The sequence below is a fragment of the Octopus sinensis genome, linkage group LG13 (assembly GCF_006345805.1).
Source record: "Octopus sinensis linkage group LG13, ASM634580v1, whole genome shotgun sequence".
Lineage (NCBI taxonomy): Eukaryota > Metazoa > Mollusca > Cephalopoda > Octopoda > Octopodidae > Octopus > Octopus sinensis.
In genome coordinates this window covers 19,403,529-19,425,539 of record NC_043009.1, presented here as the reverse complement: position 1 = coordinate 19,425,539, position 22,011 = coordinate 19,403,529, and the positions used below count along the sequence as shown (strand labels likewise).

Sequence of the window (22,011 nt, the reverse complement as noted above, 5' to 3'; positions counted from 1 at the left end):
ACACTGCCAGGAATCGAAATCGTGGCCTTAGGATTGTGAGCAGAACACACACTAATCACTAAGCCATGCACACACACACACAAACTGGGTTATCCCATAAAAAATGTGTTTTCTTTTTATACTTCTCATATTTTTTCAAAATTAAGATAACCAAAGTTCTTTTTTAGTCTAAAATATACTCTCCTTCATTCCCTACAATGACCTTCCATCTGTCTGGTAGACTTGCAAGGCTCCTCTTCCAAAATTCACTTGTCCATGACAAAAAATACTCCTCCAGTACAGTTCTGACCTCATCAACAGAATTCATATTTTTTCCGTCCAAATGATTTTGAAGACTGTAGAATAAATGGTAATTGGATGGGGCAATGTCCGGCGAATAGATGGGTGGGGCATCGTTTCCCATTCAAAACTGCTCCAGCTTTTGGAATGTTATTCTTGCTCTATGTGGTCAAGCATTATCCTGATGGAAGAACACCTTTCGCCTTGAAACCAAAGATGGTCATTTTCCTTCTAGCACTGACTTAAGCTGCTCACAGTAGATCCCCTTTGTTATAATTTGGTTTGGATTTAAAAGTTCAAAGTGAACTAAACCTTTCATATCTCACCAAACAGATAACAACACCTTACATGGGTGAAGACCTTCTTTAGCCTGAGATGCCAGTGTTTCTCCTTTCTCTACCCACTGTCTTCAGCACCTGACATTTTTATAGAGAACCCATTTCTCATCACCAGTCACTATTCAGTCCAAAAATGTGACAGCAAGGAAGAGCACACGTTCACTCTCTGCACATGATTAGACTCGGAAATTTTGCGAGGAACCCACTGACCCAATTTTCTGACTTTTCCAATGGCACGCAGGTGTTGGTGAATGGTTGAATGACCAAATCCAAGCTACTCTGCTAGTTCCCCAACAGTTACAATGGGATTTTGTTCCACCAGGGTTTGCAGGATGTCCTTGTCAAGTTCTACAGATCTTCCAGGATGTGACTCGTCTTCTAGGCTGTAGTTCCTAGCTCACAATTTCTGGAACCACCATTGACACTGGCTTATGTTTATTGTCCGATCCCCATATACTGCATTAATATTCCCCACACTTTCCGTTGTTGCCTTTATTGAACTCATAAAGCAAAATATGCTGAATATGCTCCTTTGTCACTTCCATTATAGCTTTGAAAAAATAACTGTTAAAATGGAACTACACTCTTCAAAACTTGCACTAAGAATAAGAACAAGGTAAAATTACTACCTGCTTTTATAGTAAGTTGATGCAGGTAGTTTATCCTGTTCCCCCATCAACTTTTAGCTCATGCAATTGAAAAAACTACATTATTTATGGGTTGACCCAATATATATATAATGATCACTTCCATCTTTGTCAATGGAGCTGCTAACCATTTCTTATTTTTTGCACACACACACACTCACACACATATATGAGAGAGAGAGAGAGAGAGAGAGAGAGAGAGAGAGAATGTTTGCATGTGAGCAAGGAAAAACAGAGATCAAACAAACAATGTTTTTATACCTCACAACTAATACTAACACTCCTACCCAACCATTAATCCCATTACAACTTTCAATCTCTCTACCTCTCTTTACTTGACTCATCCCTGATTTACCTCAAGGAAATTTAGGGCCACAGATGGTTTTATTCACACATTCTGGGTTCCATCTAGATCTCCCAACAAATTTGGTCAAGATGTCATGAGAAATGGCAACACTGTTTCAAGACAAACAGATAAACACTGGCACTTTATATATATATATATACACATACATACATATACAGTAGTCCATCAACTATCGCAGATATTATGTTCCAAACCCCCTGCGATAGGTGAAAATCTGCCAAGTAGAAACAGTACTGTATATTTAAAAAAATTATTTTTATAATTTGTATATATTTATTTTATTATAAATGCAAAACAGCACCATGGAGGAATCAATAAAAGCTTAAATAATAAACTGCAATAAGTGAACCATGATATGGCGAGGGATTGCTGTATGTATATATATGGGTACAGGACATCACCAACGGTTCGAACAACATGAAATACGTAAACAAACAGGTTAAATACATAAACAACGAGAAAACAAATGGAGAACAGGACAAGTAAACAGAGAGAAAGGAGCCTTCATCAGTTGTCGGCTGTCTATCTACTCCTCATTTCGAGTAGTCATTGGACTGTGACCATGCTAGAGCAATGCCTTGAAGGATTTCAGTCAAACGAGTTGATCGCAGAACTAATTTCTTTTACTTAAGCCTGGTACTTTTTCTAACAGTCTCTTTTGCCAAACCACCAAGTTACAGGGATGTAAACAAACCAATGCCAGTTGTCAAGCGCTGGTGGGGACAAACACAAAGACACACATACATAGATATCTACATATACACAAGGGGCTTCTTAAACATGTTGCTAAGCCATCATCAGACTACCATGAACATGTGATTATGTACATGTATGGGTGTATAGATATTGACACACACACACATGCATATATATATATATAATATATATATATATATATATATATATATATATATATATACACATGCATATATATATATATATATATATATATATATATATATATATGTATATATATATGGCACCTGTGCCGGTGGCACGTAAAAGCACCCACTACACTCATGGAGTGGTTGGTGTTAGGAAGGGCATCCAGCTGTAGAAACACAGCCAAATTAGATTGGAGCCTGGTGCAGCTTCCTGGCTTCTCAGACCCCAGTCGAACCGTCCAGCCCGTGCTAGCACGGAAAACGGACGTTAGACGATGATGATGATGACACACACACATATACACACACACACACACACACACACACACACACACAAACAGCTGTGCTGCAATCAAAGTCAGGCAAACAAAGGAGGTAAATTTAAGGTGTGGCAGATGCAGCAGGGCAGTAAGCCCTAAGAGTGCTTAGGAAATAGATTCTTTCAAATGCCCAGATGGCTTCAATGAAGTTGATAACTTTATACGACTTCAGTGACCAAACTAGCAGTGTGGGGTTTGTTCTGAAGTTATGCTAACTAAAAATAGGAACACATTGGAAAAAATTTAGGATGCTATTATCTCTGCTGGCAAAGAAATGTTTATTTGTTAAGACGAACGGCAGATTGTATGATGTTTGTATTTGAAGTGTAATGCTGCAATGCAGTGAGACATGCAGCTCGAGTGCAAAAGACATGCAAAGGCTAAAAAGAAATGAGGCGAGTGAGCTTCCCTGAAGACATCAAGTCAGTGTGAATGAAATACAAAGTATAAATGAAGAGAAAGACAAATTGGGTAAAAGAGACATTGGATATAGTAAGAGAGGGAGGGCTGGTGTGGGTATGTGATGAGGATGGAGGATGATGTGTGTGTAACAAATGTTGAGCACTCAAAGAGAATGGTAGAAAGGAGCGACTGAGGATGATGTGGTGAGAAATGATGTGAAGATGTTACATCTGATGAAGGAAATGACTAAAGACCATGTTAACTAGGGATCTGAAGGCCTGATCTCTTGCTCCAGCTTGGTGCACACACCTCTTTCTTGTTTATTGTTTTGTGTATGCATTCCCCTTATCTGTTGCCCATTTTATATACTTACATCTCCCCACCAGTTATTTTCCTAACCACTGTGCCTATTCTGTACCCTTTCATCTCCCTTTTCATCTTCTCTACTCACCAATACATGACACCCGTAACTGAGAGGAAAGTACTCAATGCATGCATCTTGAATTCTTCTCTTCCCTATACCTCCACCCACTCCTTCCTCTTTCCTTCCAAATCAGGATACTTGAGTGGAGAGGGATGGCACTTCTGTACCCTTTATCCACCATTCCTGGTTCTCCAGTCACCATGCCCCTTTGGACATGTTGCTTCAAGGATATAACCCTGGCCCTTCTTCATCATCTTATCTCTCTTCTGCATCACTCTACCCACCCCTATATAACAAAGGGCAGAACTGCATCTCCTTAGTCCTCACCTCACCTCTTCCATCCTCCTCACCACCACTCTTACTCTCATTAACCTCTTGACACTATTCCCCACTTTCCCTTCCATTATATTTGGTGTTAGGAATGACATCCAGTCATAGAAACCATACCAAAGCTGACACTTTGAACTTGATGTGGCCCTGTGGCTCACCAGACCCTCTCAAAGCATCCAACCCAGCATGGAAAATGGACATTAAATGATTGTGATGATGATGATGATGTTACCCCCCTTCCCTAACAAAAGGCTGCATAACTCCAAGAACTGTCTCAGACCCTAATAAACTGTCCAACCCAAGTTGGCATGGTAGATGGACCCACCCTATCACTGGATCCCCCTACACTACCCACTCCAACATTCTCCTTCCTTCCCCCCCTTCACATAAATTCTTGACACTACTCCCTCTTCTTCCTTCTTCTGTCATTTTCAATCCCACTCCAATTCCGATCCCTCTGTTATTCTCTCCATTACCATCCTCTCACAATAAATCTCATCTTTCCATCATGGAAGGGAGGAACAGATCTCTTTTACTTTGCAAGCGGCAATGCAACCCCAACAGAGTCAGTGCCACAAAAAGCACTCAATACACTCTGTAGGTGTTTGGTAATTGATTAAAGCAGGGACAAAGCAGGGTTTCAGAGGTTTCTTTTGTGCTGCTGATGGCAAGGCAACCTCTCTAGTGTGGGTGCCACACTAAAAAAAACATACTCAATTCCACTTTAAAAAGTGGTTGGTGATAAGAAGGACAACCAGTCATAGAAACCATGGCAAAAATAGGATTTTGGAGCAAGAAGTGTTCCTCTGACCTGTTGAAACCTGTCAAATTGTCCTCGTCTTGTTAGCATGGAAAATGGGCATAAAATGGTGACAATGATATAGATATATCTTTGAGACATGTTTCAAGGAATTCCTTCATAAGCAGTATAAGAATTTCCTCCATTGTTGTGATGTGTAAGTAAATACACTTAGACAAATATAAACAAATGTCACTTTTCTATCTACCAATGGACAGAAAATGGAGATTGGCTTAACCTGGTTTTAATCCTAGTTAGGATCTCTCCAGAGACCATGTAGCCATGTATGTTTGTCCACAGAAAGTGAAGTACATAATGGGATGTGAGCAAAATCTACAAAGACCTCATTTAAAAATCAAAACCAAATCATATAATAGATTATAGAAGTTTACACAAACAAAATCAGAGAACTTAATGCATAGAATAGAGTGAAATATATTTAACGATAGAGCATGTTAGTGATAATACATTGTGATTTACAATTTCATATCCCAGCATGCTACATAATCTTTGGAAAATGGAAATAAAACCTCTTGTGTGAATGTCAACAACATACATGAATTGTTATCTTTTTCCTGCAAAGTTTTCTAGTTTCATATTTTGGGTCTGAAAACATGGTGAGGAGCATAACGTTATTATAGTCAGTTAATTCCCTTGGACTGATTAAATTTAATGAACACTTTATAGAGTAACAGATGTTAATAAGATGGAATCCTGAAAGAATCAATGAGTGTATTATTACATAGTGATTTAGCAGCAAAGTGTGATGATAATTAGCTTCAATTAATTTAGTCAGTTTGTTAATAACTTTTTTATATAGTGGCACAGCTGTAACCCAGTTTAATGTTATTTCTATTGAATAGTTTTGTACATCTGTGGATAAATGGGAAAACGCTTACTATTAAAGGCTAGGAAGGTTTTAGTAATGTTAGATTAAATCTTCAAGGAGGAGAGAAGTGAGAACTAAGTAATATTATGTCATCTCTTACTGTTGGAGGATGAGGGTTATACAGAATAATATTCTGCAATCTGCTATTTTGTAATACATTATTGTAGTGTGGAATCTCATTGTCAATGATTTCTCTATTCAATGACAAAAGAGAGATTCTTCTTAATCAGATTTTTGAAAACTATGGATGATTGGCAGGTTTCGGTGTTAATATGTGAGCTTTTCATTAGGTTTGTATTTGTTTGTGGTTGAGAGTAACATCTAAAAATATTTCGGATACTTAGACAGTGATGATAGTTATTTTTAAGCCAATGTTAGTGAAGTCTTTTGCAAATGTATCTAACGTGTGTCCATCACCATGCTGGGATATAGCTAAACCATCATTTCTATATGAACTGCCATCTACCACGGTGAATTTCTTTTTTAAGTTGTCTTAGATATACAGATCAAGATTGCATATCTCTGCACTATCGAACGCCCCCATACTGACAGCTAATGAACCCAACTGAATGTAATGAGTTATGCTCCTTATGCTATAACACATAATGCAATACCAGAAACTTTACGTGGAACAAATGATATTTGTCAATGATATTTTTGCCATCTGATGATTAACTAACATCCTGGGATATGAAACAGCAAATCACAATGTATTATCATTGGCAGACTATATCATTAAATGTGTGTGTGTGTTCGTTTGTATGTTACCAACTTTAGATTTATGGATATTGTCAGTATTTCATGGGATAATGAGAAGTGTTTATAAATGAATCAGCATAAAAGTCGAAATGAGATTTACATCTGAGAATCTCCAAAATAATATTAATTTGCCATTATAAAATATTAGTCTCTTGTTAGTTTTCTAAATAAAACATTTAACAAAAACTGATTTACTTACCGAATTTTCAGAACGAGCTTTTTCAACAACTTTCAGGAATTCATCGACTTGTTGAAGAGTTGGAGGTGAGAAGTCTTTTATCTTAATTTGAGACCAAACTAATTTATCTGGAAAAAAATAATAAGCACTAAAAATATCTGTGAACCAGTAGTTTTAAAATTTGAAATGTTTGTTTTCCTCAGTAAAATCTTTCAAATTATTCATGTTGGGGTTTATTGATTTCTAATGTTCTTTTGTGACTTTACAGAGGAAAGGTCACGTTATTGGATCTGAGGGTCTATAGGTTACAGATAGTTTTAAATTAATATACAAACTTAAAACACTATTAAGTTCAAATACTGATAGATATAAAATTTGTAATGTATTAAAATATACAAATGTGAAAGAGACTTATGATTGAAAAAAAATAAAACAAGGCTTGCTCAGAATGTTGATGGATCACTAAACAACATGGGGTTTCAACTTAATTTGGTCTCCTCAGTGATGAAAACTCTTGGACCTGCTGAGAGAAGTTGAAAATATTTGTTCTGATATAGAAATCAGTAAACTAATTTGTGAGAAAGTTATCCAGGTTAGAAATAAATTAATATCAGCATCAGGAACGGTATAAGTTGAGAGAGATATGATTAAGTATCTTACCAAAATCTACATATCTCGGCTACCTTCAAGTTAATACTGAGAGTATTTGATCATCAATTCACCATCATGATCATCACTGTTTAATGTCCACTTTCCATGGTGACATGAGTTGGACAGTTTGACAAGGAGCAGGTTAGCCGGGAGCTGTCCAGACTCCAACTGCCTGTTGCGGCATGGTTTCTATGGCTCAATGCCCTTCCTGATGCCAACCACTTAAACGAGTGTGCTGGGTGCCTTTTACATGTCACTGGCACAGGTGCATTTACACAGCACTGGCATGGGTGCATTAACTACCATAATCACAAACATCAATTTGTGAATGCAGTTCTATATTTAAGAGATGAGGAATTATGTACATTATTTATATTTGACAGATATTTGTCCTCATCTTGTTTGTTGTTAACACAACGAAGAAATGATCAAGCTCAGTAACAATCTATTAAGCAACAACTACCTCAAAAGCATACTCTCCACTTCAATTATGAAGAAAAGAGAGGATGAAACCAATAAACTGTCCACAGTCTGTCTACCCTATGTGAAAGGCCTCTCCGAAAAGGTGCAAAAGATATGCGGCCCATATGATATCAGGACAGTATTTGAAAGTAATACAACACTTTGCAAATATCTCCGAGTAAAACTACCAACAGAAGAGAATATGATCAAGAACTGCGTGTAATCCATCCCATTCGGCTGTGGTAGGTTATACAAAGACGAAACATGCCACCCCCTCAAAATAAGGGTAGATGAACATCGTAAAGCTGTGACACGGGGACATATTGATAAATGCACACTGACATTACACATCCAGTGGAACATACTGGTTTCATTCCTTGCAAGCTTACGCGTGTCCTCAGCAGTCACGGCCCATGTATACAGCGATTTTTTTTTGGTCCTAGGTGTTGGGATGACACTTGGCAAGAAATGAAACAAAATTGAAAGGAGAAAAACTTAGAACAATAATAATGATTTCTTTTATAATAATAATCGTGAAGTATACTTGCCATGTAAATATGGCTAACCCCTAAGGGTGAATGCTACTGTAGCTTGTAGCCCCAGGAGGACACCTCCTCCAGCTGGCTATTGACACACATTCTGTGCCCTATCAGTATTTGCAAAGGGAAGCCATCCTTCCCGTCTTCAACCTATGATACATACGGACTCAAGTTTCTGGGTATTGACCCGTCATCGGCGTGTGACAATAATAATAATGATGATGATGATGATGATAATAATAATGATAATGATAATAATAATAATAATAATAATAATTTGTGAGTAAAATAGAGAAATAATGTTATGTATCAGGAAAATGGTTTTATACAACACATGGAGATAATCAGACAAATCCTGATTTATGCATGTCAATATTTTAAAAATCAATTGATATTGGAATAATCCAAATTTCTAGGCAACCAATATTTTCCTTATTATTTCTGTCTACAGGAATAAGACACAGCGGTTGTGTGATTAAAGGGATAGACTATTGACCGAATGGTCTTAAGTTCAGATTTGACTACAGCTGAGCAAGGGACATAACTCTGCTTGTTCCAATTTGGTTGCCCTGAAGAACTCTTACTAAATTCTTCATTTCAAAGATGGTGAGAAGATGGTGACAGAAAGGCAGACATCCAACTGGCTGCATAAACAATTGAACCAACAAATAAACCATTCCAGGTATGTTAAGAGTGGAACAAACAGTAGGAAAGACTATATATAATGCCTTGATGCATTTTTAATCCTCTTCAAGTGGATATTTAGAGAAAAATGTCAAAGACAGGCACAATGTACAAGATTAATAGAATTTTCAAAAGAATGATTAAATGTTGTTATATATTTTCTGTGAATATCTTGACAATTTAATAGGCTCCTTAGCAACCAGACTGGCTGCTATCAGTTGGTGCCACAAGATCAGAATAACTACAAACTTTGTGAGAAACAAGCCCCATGACATGGGGTGGTTGTTACTGGCCATTCTCTGTGCCAACACCTTTGCAATTATGTCTGCAAGGCATTGCTAAACCCTCCATTTGTTCTAAGGTGCACAACCTGTAGCTCCTTCACTGTTCTCTGTTGCTTAGCCACCCAACATTTCTTTTTCTTTTCTTCATTTCTTTGGTCAGGTAATTATAGGTTTTTTTCTCGATAATTCGATTTTTTACACTTTTAATGTTTTTCCTTTCTTTTCTTCCAGGAAGAAAATTTTTTTATAACAAAGTAGTTTTGTACATTATTTATATTTGGCAGATATTTGTCCTAATCTTGTTTGTTGTTAACACAAAGTGTCGGCTGATATACCCTCCAGCCTTCATCAGGTGTCTTGGGGAAATTTCAAACCTGAGTTCTCATTCCTAAGATATTTTTTGATGTTATTATTATTATTCAGGTCACTGCCTGGAATCGAACTCAGAATCTTGGGGTTAGTAGCCCACACTCTTAACCACTATGCCACATGAACTGAACAACAACAACAGCAACAACAACAACAACATTCAAAAATACCTTAGGAATGAGAACCCAGGTTTGAAATTTCCCCAAGACACCTGATGAAGGCTGGAGGGTATATATCAACCGAAATGTTGTGCTAACAACAAAGAAGATGAGGACAAATATCCATCAAATGTAAATAATTCCTCATCTCTTAAATATAGAACTGAAAGTAATTTTGTATCTGTAATAGTGTTTTGATAAAAAATAATCAAAACATCGCCACAAAATCATTTCTTTTGCAAACCACAGATTATTTCATAGAAAGCATTTGGTAGAATGTAATGGTTGCATAATGAGATACGGTGTCCCTGCCAGCAGTTTATATGTATGCAACCAATTGCCAGGAATGTGTTTAATATATGAAATTGGTGAATGCAATAGTGTTACATCGCTATATTTGGGGACTATCTAAGCAGTGTGTTTGTGGATGGTCAATGGATTGGATGTGAGGCAGAAGGAGGAGCAAAAACCCTTAAAATAGGCATATACACCCATTACCTATTTTCCCATCTTCAATTGCATTGTTTACATCAGTTATATTCGGATACGAAATGACGTAACGAATCATTGCTGTGATTCCTATAGAAAAACCTGAAGAGATAACCTTAGAAAGTAAAGAAGAGCAGCTCTGATTTAACGACGTTCCTGTCTGAAGAGAAAACTTTTAAAAGACTCGTTAGTAACCTACCTTCGAATCCCTGTAAGGAAGGGGTAAGTTCCGCAGTTAAACTAATGAGGTATTTTATGCCATGTTTTACTAAATACATCATGTTGGCAGCTTCATTAGGAAATCCAAGGGCTGCTAAAAACCCATCAACAACCCAGGAGAAGTTTTTGGGGATTTTTGGTATAATCTGTCAAGAAATTTAAGAGAAATCTTTGAAGATGAAGCATAACAAATAAAATAATTTAAAACAAAAATTAATTCTACAAAATAAGATGTTCATGATGTATATTTACATGATACATGTACATGTATATCTGTGTGTGTGTGTGTGTATATATATATATATATATATACTTTATTTAAAAACAGCAGAAATTCAAGAAAACCTGTTACTCGGAGTTTCACGCTCCCGTTCGTCGGACAGTTTTGTTAAAATAGAACCGATATGACAATTCTATCAAGACTAGTATAAATGTTACACCTTTAAAAATGGACTTGTTTGATTGGTACTTTCAAATGACGGTCATATGTGAGCGATAAACAAAAATGAGTTCAATATAAAATATAAAATTATAAAAGTCGAGGAAAAACCTTAAATCGAATCTTTGGTTAAAATACATATTGTCATTAATAAAGAAAATATAATTAATACATAGAAATTGAAATTAAAATATTAAAATAAATTAAAATATTTCACAACAGTACATACTCATACTAAACTATTAATATATATATATACATCAACATACACAGATAGATGCACACAGACCACAAACATATAAATGCAAAACGAAAATATACACACAAATGCATGTACTCATATGTATACGCAATCTTGCTCGCATGCAAAAATCACTTGTATCCATATAGACTATAAGGAAAATTCATGGAGGGGGGGAGGAACGCTCTTCTAAGCAACAGAAAGCTAAAGGCATAAGTAAGGGAGGGGGAGGGGGGCGTAAAGTTACAGGGCTCTATACAATAAACGAATAGGGAGAGAAAAAAACGAAAGAAAGGAAGAGAGAGAAAAAGAAAAAGAGAAAAGGAAAAAGAAAAGGAAAGAAGAAAAAGTAATAAAATTCTGACTATACGCGACGAATGTTTGTAAACAAATTATGTAAGCAGTAAATACACATATATAGAGACAAGTACGTAAACACACAAGTCCAAGTGGATACATGCATACACCTACTTTCATGTATGTATGTGCTTAAGTACAAACATACGCTCACTTACGCTTATACATAGACGTATGCTTACAAATACATATTCATGCCAATACACATATTCACATAAAAATGCCTAGGATCTGACAACATTATTTTTTTTAAATTGCTGAATGCATAATAATAAAAAATTAGACGAAAGACATGCAAAATATAACATCCTATATTGGATTATCTATAAATTAAATTACCAAAGTAAGCCTATACAATATAATAAAATGAAATAAACTAAGTCGAAGGTTTTTCCTAAGGAATATGTAGAAATATAAGCAAAATATATGCACAAGATTTTGCTATGCGGAATGAAATCTGCATAGCGCGAAACAAATCCATCGGTGTGATTAAAGACTAGTCCAAGAATCAAAATTCAAAAAGACAAAATATACGCTATCCATATGGGATATTTATGTTTGACATTTTGAATTTGGTTGCGTGCCTGCATGAGTTCAAAATTTCGCTTCTTTGATTCAAAGAATTATTGTCTTTGAATAAAATTAAATAGCTGTGTGGTTAGGGAGCTTGCTTCCTAGCTATGTGGTTTCGGGTTCAGTCCCACTACGTGGCACTTTGGGTAGGTGTCTTCCATTATAGCCCTGAGCCGACCGGAGCTTTGTGATTGAATTCGGTAGGTGGAAGTTACTGCCGTGTGTGTATGTGTGCGTATAGCTGCTCAGTGCCTCTCCGAAAGAGAGAGAGGGATTTCTCTAACAAACAGAGATTGCACTTAAAATTTTTCTTATGTGCCCCGTGCCTGTATGGTGTCGCTCTATCTAGAATGCTCCATGACATGTTGAAAGGTCGGGTTTTTTTTTCTTTTAGTTCCCAGACATATTTTGCCAGGCTGTCTTCTTCCCATTTTCTGGGTATCTTTAATCACACCAATGAATTTGTTTCGCACTATGCAGGTTTCATTCCACATATCGCTCGCATATGACCGTTATTTGAAAGGACCAAACAAGTCCATTTTTAAAGGTGTAATGTTCATACTAGTCTTGACAGAATTGTCATATCGGTTCTATTTTAACAAAACTGTCCGACGAACGGGAACATGAAACTCTGAGTAACAGGCTTTGTTGAATTTCTGCTGCTTTTAAATAAAGCATATTACTCTACCCCTGGTATTTGAGTACTCTTTTTTCCACCTTGTTTCACATTTATGTGTTTACTCCGGTATATATATATATATATATATATATATATATATATTTATAAAAAAGGATAATATCGATCTTATCAAGTAGCCAGCATGGGAATAAATACCATACAAAGGTAATAATTATTTAAAACTATAAATTAGGGTATCTGAGAGATACCATCATGCTGAAATAGCAGTCAAAACCCTGACCCTAAAGCCACCTTAAATGTTTATATTGCGCCAGGAGAGAAAACTCCTGGAGCGATATGAACATTTAAGGTGGCTTTAGGGTCAGGGTTTTGACTGCTATTTCAGCATGGTGGTATCTCTCAGATACCCTAATTTATAGTTTTATATATATATATATCTGGATGTATATGTATCTGTAACTGCTTGCATGTGTGTGTGTGTGTACATGAATTCATGCATATCACAGCACACATGAATTTGTAGAATTTGACTTCTGTACGTATGCATATGTTTATAAGTCTAAATGTGTGTATATGTATATACCACTGCTTGAACTTCCATATGGTTGCCTATCTATGTTATATGATTATGCAAAAATAAGTCTATTCAATATTAAGATGGTAGATAGTGTGCATGCATAAATATATATATATATATATATATATAATTAATCCAAATATGAAAACACAACTCGAGGATGTGGAACAAGTATTGTGTTATTGATTCAATATGTGACCACATGTGTATCGTTGGCGATTTTCTTTCTCCGTCTTCCCTTCCTTGGACCTTTCCTTTTCCTATGTTTCTGACGAAGAGCTCCGCTCGAAGCGTTAAATCCTCTTTCTTTGTTTCTTTCCCTGAGCGTCCAATAACACTATACTTATTCCATGTCCTCGCGTTGTTGTGTTTTCATGTTTGGATTAACTTTATATACCGCACGCTCACATGGACCCCAGCCTACTGACTGACTTGGATAACCAATTCCTGGATTTTTACACCTACGGATTACTGTTACCATTCATCTGAAGTATGCCACTGTAATCGTGATTGGAAATTATATATATATATATATATGTATGTGTATATGTATGTATGTATGTATGTATGCACCTGAGCACAGTATACAATAATTTCATTATGTATATATATATACACACAGTAGAATCTGTTTACAAATTTAATTTGTTGATGAAGGCCATTACAAAATATTTGTAAACCAAAACCATTTCCCCCATAGGTAATTCAAGAGAAGGCAGCATGAATTCAAGGAGGGATGGGCAATGAGGGAAAGCTAGACAACTACTGACTCTCCAGCTGATACTCCCAACTTGCGTGTTCGTTACTTGAGACTCTATTTATCACCTGAGGCAGTCAATGTTTGAGAAACTGGTCGTAAACAGAGGTTCCACTGCATATACAGATGGATATAGAAAAATACGTGTTTTAACAATAAATAATATCATAAAATTTAACAGTATTACTTAAAATAAAAACATAACTTATCTTATTGAAGAAATTCTTTTAATTTTCTGTTAATTGAGTTAACAGAATTTCTTTGATAAGATAAGTTATGTTTTATTTTAAGCAATACTGTTAAATTTTATTATATTATTTATTGTTAAAACACGTATTTTTCTATATTTGTTAGTTAATTTATAAGTCAAGATATGTACATTTATTATATTATTTATATTGTTATTATTATAGACCTGATGAGTGACTATATTTTTAAATAGAATTAATTTTAGATCAATTTAGTTTTAATTGAATTGATTTTATTATTATTATCTATTTGAAAATATAGCCACGAAATGTGCGTAGTCTATTTACTATTTATTGTTCATGTACTCTATTGATTTTTAGAATAATGTTTTCTATAGTATATTTAACTTTTTCTATATGATGTGAATAACGTTTTTCACTATTGAATTGTTTAATAGAGTTTTTTCTCTAAATTATATACATATATTATATATTGTGAAATTTGATTTAGAATTGCTAAGTTAGCAAAGGAGAATGGGTACCAGCCAGCCCAAAGTTTGGGGTGGGCTGCACCCACCTACTTTGGTTGCTATGGCATTGAGGAAGATCCAGCCACCCCCATTAAGGGGGACAAAACCCAGATTTAAAACATTGGATGATGATATTAGACTGAATGAGATAATAAATCCAAGGCTGTGAGGAGTTTTTAGCACATTTATAATGAAACAGTCTTACAGCTGTTTCTGAAATATCATGGACATCCCTTCATCAGAGAAGATATTTGATTTCAAATTATGGTGGAAAAGATGGGGAATGTAGAGGGAAATAAGAGAATGAAAGTAGAAATAAGATGCATAAAGATATTGAAGTTGCAGATGCATTATTCGAGGAAAATGGTGTATAGAAGTGGTAACAAAGTTTCCTGTACATGGTATGTAAGTTCCAATAGCAGTTCGTATTTAGTCATTTCAAAGAATGGAGCCATGGAACCAGTTGTTGCTCATTGGAAAGGATCTTGTAGTGTGAATGAAAATTTGAGAATGTATTGGTAGTATTTATGGATTGATGGTGAGAGGAGAGATGTGTGTGATTAGAAAGAGGAGAAAGGTCAAATCTAAAGCAGGAAGAAAAAAGAGAGAAAATGAAAAAAGGGAGAGAGACAAAAGAGTGAAAAAAAAGGGAGTGACAAAAACAAAGAGTGAAAAAAAAATGAAGAAATAGAGAAGGAAGTGAGAGAGGGAGTGTTAGTGGTCAAGATAATGTAATGGGAGGGTGGGTGAAGTGTGGGGGAGGGAGAGGAAAAGATTACAAATTCAATCCTCAGCTTAGTAAACATTATCATCCAGGAACCAGGTTTAGGTTCAACAGATTTCTACAGATAAGATTTGAACCCAATTTTAATAATGCCTTTGTTCCACTTCACAAGACATGATGATGATGATGATGATGATAATGATGATGGTGGTGATGATAATGAAGACAGAAGTGGTAATGACAGTAATTGATGATGTTAGTAGTGGTAGGGGTGGTAATGATGGTGGTGGTGGTGGTGGTGGTGGCAGCAGCATCAGTGGTGATGATGATGTTCGTAATGGTAGCAATGATATTGATGATGATGATGATGATGGTGGTGACACCCTCCATCTTTGCAACGAGTACTCAGTTATTCCACCAACGGAACTCGTTGCTACATTAAGATGTATGTGGCTGAGTATCCCATAGACAAGTGTACTCTTAATTCACAGAATGAATCAAAATGACCCAATATGCAGCAAGGCTGAACCATTGAATTACAGTTACAGCTCATCAAACAGACTTCGACACAGTCTCCCAGTTCCCTTCTATCTAATTTCATTCATAAGGATTGTATTGACCCAAGGCTATATTAAAAGACACTCAAAATGCCAAGCAGTGGGATTGAACCTGATACCTTGTGGTTATGAAAAACTCTTCTGAACCAGTCAGCCATGCCTAAATACAAACAGAAATGGTAGATGAAATTCTGGGTGTGGTACACAAAGTCAGAACCCGTCATAGGATATACAGACTTAGTTACAGTCTGGTGGTTAGCAACTGTTTCATCGCATGGCCGGCTGGCTGTCAGTTTATAAAACTCTGTAGCTTTTATTGTTAACATAAATTAGATATTTATTAATAATTCACACTCAGTACATTTCTCTCTGTCGTCAAAGTAGGTCATTAATGTAACTCAAGTAATTTCCTTTTTCCAGTGAAGCTTCCTTCATTTCAGTCACACATTTCTTCTTCTCCACATAATTAAACTTATACAGTTTTAATGCAAAAAGCCTTTAGTGGGCATCCAACCTGACAGAAACAGTAGCCAAATCTCCCTCAAATACTCAAACTACACTTTCAAAAATGAAGGACACTAGAAGGGCACAAGGATAATGTTGTTCCCGATACACAATAAGGGAGGATGCTCATGGCTGGAATACGTTTGTGCGAAGGACTGCTTAGACTGAGCAACATAGTTTGTAAAAATAATCGAAAATAATAAATAAATGGTAAAAAATCATTTCCATATAACGAATATGAACATCGTTTAACGAAGTATTTTCTCGAAACATAATTTAAGGCTGTTTAATTAGTTATTGGAACAATGTCTGTGAATAATTATGATTAAAAAAATTTTCTTTTTTACAAAAATTTCAATTTGGAATCACTTACTTGTGCTGGATTAGCCTTTGTGTGTTGGTTGCTGTCATTGTTGTTGTTGTTGTTGTTGTTCATACTGGACGGGAAGATGTCTGGGTTACTGGTACTTTTACTTACTTTATTACTGCCACTACGTTCTGGTATCTTCAATAAACGAATAGCTTGTTCAGAAGTTCAATATATAGGCAGGAAAACAACAACAACAAAACAAAAAAAAACACACTACAAACAAAATTGTATGTTATATAACAACTGTAGCAGTTTAAATAAACCTGTTTCACAGATGTCGGTTGGTTGGCTGGCTGGCTGGCTTATTCTGTTAATTCCTATTTATAATTGTAATTTATAAATATGGTTTTATGACTGGGTAACATTACAGTAATTTAAACGAATATAATAAATCAGAATAAACAAATATATAATAATATAATGTTGAAGAAAAGGATTCTAACATAAAAGTGTCTTTAGAATCAAATCTCTTGGTGAAGTTTAGTAATTAGTATTATGTAATAATTAAGAGCAGGAAATTAAGTATTTCTTGGCAATAAACTTTATGGAACTGAAGCTATTTCTTTATGAAAGGAGTGGAAGTAAGATTTTCTTGAATATAAAAAGAAAAGCACTAATTGTGGGGCTAATTTTATATGCTACCAACCAACCAACCAATCACTTGCTGCTATTTATCATTAGATACATCTTCATAAAAATCGTTAAATTAAAATAACTTTACATTAATATGATCTTGTTACAGGGTTTAAAATTTCATACAAACATAAATTTCTCTTGTAATAAATGTCAACATATTAAAAGCAAGCTTCAAACTATGGCAGTGTTGAGTATAGCAGGAGAAGGATAAGTTTTAAGGAAAACTTAAAGCTAGCAGAAGAATAAAGAGTGAAATAAAGAGTTGTAGAATTTGCACAGATTTCTTGTGGAAGAATAATATTTGGTAAAGTTGTAGATTATGTACAGATTTGTCTTATCCAAGAAATATATTAGATTATATATAAATGTACAAAAAATACAAAACAGATAAATTATTCAATAAAAAAGTATGAAATCTATTTATTATCAAAATTAAGAAAATATTTAATAACTTTTAATTTATTTGGTACTAAATTTATTTCATGTTATATTAAAACATCTATTTAAATGTTTACACAGAGTAAAGAGTATTCATTCTAATTACTACTGTTAGTTTAATCTAAAATAATTAATAGACAGCATGCTTTTTAATTAAGCAGAATATCTGACAAAATAGCATCAAGAAATATTGCCGCTAAAAAAGTATTTTGAATCATTAGTGTTTCATTGTCTTTTATACAACTAATTATTATATCTACATATGTGGTCAGTATTTCACGGTATTTGTAATATTAACATTATATCGACATATGTGGATGAATATTTAAATAGCTAAATTATATTTAAATTACAAAATCATATTGAAATTGTATTCAAATAACGAACCAAATATTCATTTGTTTTTCTTTTTGTTCAAAGAAGAAAAGAAATGACACATGACCATTGCCGGTTCTTCCAGACAATGATGAAAATTAATAAATAAAAAAAAGAAACCTATTTCTCTTCCATTTTCATCATAACCCACATAACATTCCTCATTCCTTGATGGTTTGGTATTTCTTTATTTGTCATGTGGCCCTCCTCCCTCTGATTGTCTACCTCTACTATGTAACTTTTATTATTTATAACACTTCATTCTAAACATTACAACTGTGGGATATTTCAGGAATTCTGAAATATAAAACAATGGTTATGTTTAGTCATAAGGACAGAATTTTTGTTTTAGTTAGAGTTTAAAGTAGTAAAAAATAAACAAATGAATAAATTAATTAACCCACCTGAAAGCATTTTAATCGTGTTTCAGGAGGTAATTAAGTAATAAAATCATTCTACTACAGTAACCAGAAATCTTCCTCCTGGAATGTTACAGAGCCAATGAGTGACATTCTATAGGGTCACTCAACCTGCTAAAAATAGCAGCCATATCTCCCTCAAATAACAACAATTGTTTTACAAATGGCAATTAGAAATAGGTGAGTAATTTATCAAAGTATATAATGTTTCCAGAAATATTACTATCAAATATAAACTGGATTGGAAGTTTTAACATTAAAAAAGCACTCAATCACATTCAGGTAAGAATAAAACCAGGTTTGTTAGTAAAAAACAAACAAAGATAAATATGTAAAAATAAGAAAATCTAAAATATTTCATCTTTACAACAAGCAACAATGATCACTGGTAATCTTGTGCAAGAGATGCTTAACCCTTTTAATCTGCCCAAAGCCACCCCCTTTTTTTTTAACAGAAACTTCCAAAGTTAAACTGTTCAGATATAAGAGTAAAATCTTCCATCATAACTCAATGCAAGAACATTTTGTTATTTTCCAAAAACCAGATTAATATTGGGAAACTTCTTAAAGGTGACAGGTTCAAAGGAACATGGCTAGGCCACTTAGACCAAAGAACTCAAAAAAATCTGAGTGCCAGTATGTTTAACCCATAACCATGATTCTGACAAAGTGTATTTTGTCAGACTCATAGCTATGGATGAAACAAATAGAAAAAGTTATTATTTTACAAAATCCCTCCAAATTGTTATTTTCAAAATTAATTAAAACATGGCCATTGAGTTCCACAAGAAATATGGCCAGAAATGAATGAAAGCAGACAGAATATGTAATTCCCAGTTTGTCCCACAAACATTGTTAAATTGATAAAACTGTTGAAATATATTTGGATTAGACACATCTCAAAGATGAGTGACAACAGACTGAATTCCAGGAGACAATAAAAGAGACAGAAGACAACCAGAGACATGACAGAATGGTAAATTGGAGTGGACAAAAATTGGGCATCAGGAACTGAAAACTGAGAATTATTGAAGAAATAAAGGAAGGTTTTTACTAATTAGGGGTGGGAAAATACTATCAATTTAATTCCTTAATGATATCTCAGTGGCCATTCAGTTTGAGAGAAATAACAATCAAATCACACTCTACTGTCTTCAAGATGGAAGGACAAGTTAGATAATTAGTTATGGACACACATATGTAGCTGAAATGGTCATGAATGTAACACCTTTGATCATAACTCTGCTCAATCAGGGCTCTCCTGGGGCTAAACAACATTACAGTTTTTCTATTGTGAGATATAACTGATCTTTATTGAACTTCACACAATTGATTGGTGTGTGTGGAAGAGAGAGAGAGGGGGGGGCAGTGTAATGAAAGATAAATTAAACAAAAAAAACTCATGTCCGAGTATATATATGATAAAATGAACAAAAAGAGTTGTGTTCAGATGTTATGGGAAGAGGAAAATCCATTTTGAACAAGTCCTTCTTCAGGGAAGTTGGCAGGAGAGAAATTTCTCTTTTATGAAGTTTTCTCCAAAGAGCAACTCTGTCCAAAATGTTGGGTTTTCCATGGCAAGTTCACAGAACTCTTTTTTGTTGATTTTACTGAAAAATACAAGTCCTGTTGATGCAGACCAACAGCAATCTCTTTGAAGTCTTTGGTCAGCACAGGGCCATAAAAGAAAGGACGTATGTCTATGTTACTGAACCGTGGAGCTGAACCGAAATCCTTGTGGCTGGGAAGCAGATGAAAACTAATGAGAGGAATAATATTAGGAAATAAGATAGAGTTTTGAGAAGGAATGGTTTTACACATAAATGGAGATGAATCATAGCCCAAACATCACAGTTTTAAAGATGCTATTAATGATGGTTGCAAACTTCATGCCAATAATCAATGATTTTAAGATATTAAAATTTCCAAAAGCATGGTTTTATTACAAACAATTCTATGAAAGGTTAATGGTATAATATTAATTGGAATTCATGTTTGTGAAATTAAATCTGTGTAATTAGTTATAATTTGTTAGTAAATGTCAGTATTGTGATTTTGTTTCGATTTTTTGTTTTTTGTAATGTGGCAGCAGTTCCTGGTGATTGCAATGTAGTGAAAAGAGAATCAGATGCAACTTGTAGTTGCAGAATTATATTCTATGGAATATTTTTGATAGAAGAACCATGTTTATATACAGACTAAACACAACTGACATTGTTACTTGTTTGCAACCAAAGCAACAACGACACTTTCTCTTCTTCACTCTCAGACACACATCAAGTGTTTGAAACATTAGATTCTTTATCACTCATGGCAACTAGATTTACCAAACTTCTATGAACTCTACTGGACTAATTCTTACCAACACAGACTATCACTAGATTTCTAGTTTTCTAGAATTGGTCTTAATATTCGATAACTCTTATGAAATAGTGAGAGACAACAGCAAATGTTTACAATCCTGTTACATCACAAACAGCTAAGCTTCTTTATTTAACAGTTCCATGAAGAATCTATCAGAAATAGCAGGCAAATCTCCCTCAAATCACACTCTACCAGATTGAAAAAGAGAAAAGACTTATGTATACAGTGCTAAAATATATCCTGGATACATTTATACATCTTCAGCAAAGACAGGATGGTCAAGGCTGGGATGTGTGCAATCCAAAGTTTGCCTACTCCTGAGCTGGGGCTAAACAACTACAAAGCCCCCAATATATCACTAGTACCACCCCTACACACCACAAGCTTCAATGAACACTAAGCAACACTTTCTCGTCTACCCTGACTCACATCAAATATATTCTGAGGATGCAAAACTGTTCCAACAGTCTTAGATAACACTGAGATAATTCTATAAGCTGGTAAAACACATGGGGGGGGGGGAAGAAGCCAAACTAATTAATCCTTTAATTACATGTAATTGCTTCACTTTATAAATGATAATTTGATCATTTCATATTAATGAGAAATTTTGAGGGTTAAAATTAATAATATTAATAATAATAATAATAATCCTTTCTACCGAAGGCACAAGGCCTGAAATTTAGGGGAAGGGATTAAGTCGATTATATCAACTCCAGTGTATAACTGGTAATTATTTAATCAACCCCAAAAGGATGAAAGGCAAAGTCAATCTTGGCAGAATTTGAATAATAATAATAATAATAATAATAATAATGATGATAATAATATTAACAATCCATTGTACCATA

General features: G+C 34.7%; 1 protein-coding gene and 1 pseudogene across 4 annotated transcripts in view; both read right to left on the bottom strand.

Annotated features, from left to right (window-relative positions):
• The window catches only part of LOC115218234 (dual specificity protein phosphatase 23), an 82,073-nt gene that overhangs the window by 36,668 nt on the left and 23,394 nt on the right, over nt 1-22,011 (bottom strand). For all 4 annotated transcript variants that reach the window (XM_029787956.2, XM_029787958.2, XM_029787957.2 and 1 more), the window contains 3 exons: nt 16,932-17,063; nt 10,452-10,617; nt 6,638-6,744 (listed from right to left, as the gene is read on the bottom strand). In XM_029787956.2, coding sequence (XP_029643816.1) covers nt 6,638-6,744; nt 10,452-10,617; nt 16,932-17,063 — 405 coding nt within the window. The remainder of the gene's footprint in view (nt 1-6,637; nt 6,745-10,451; nt 10,618-16,931; nt 17,064-22,011) is intronic.
• LOC115218693 lies at nt 1,316-1,413 on the bottom strand (annotated as a pseudogene).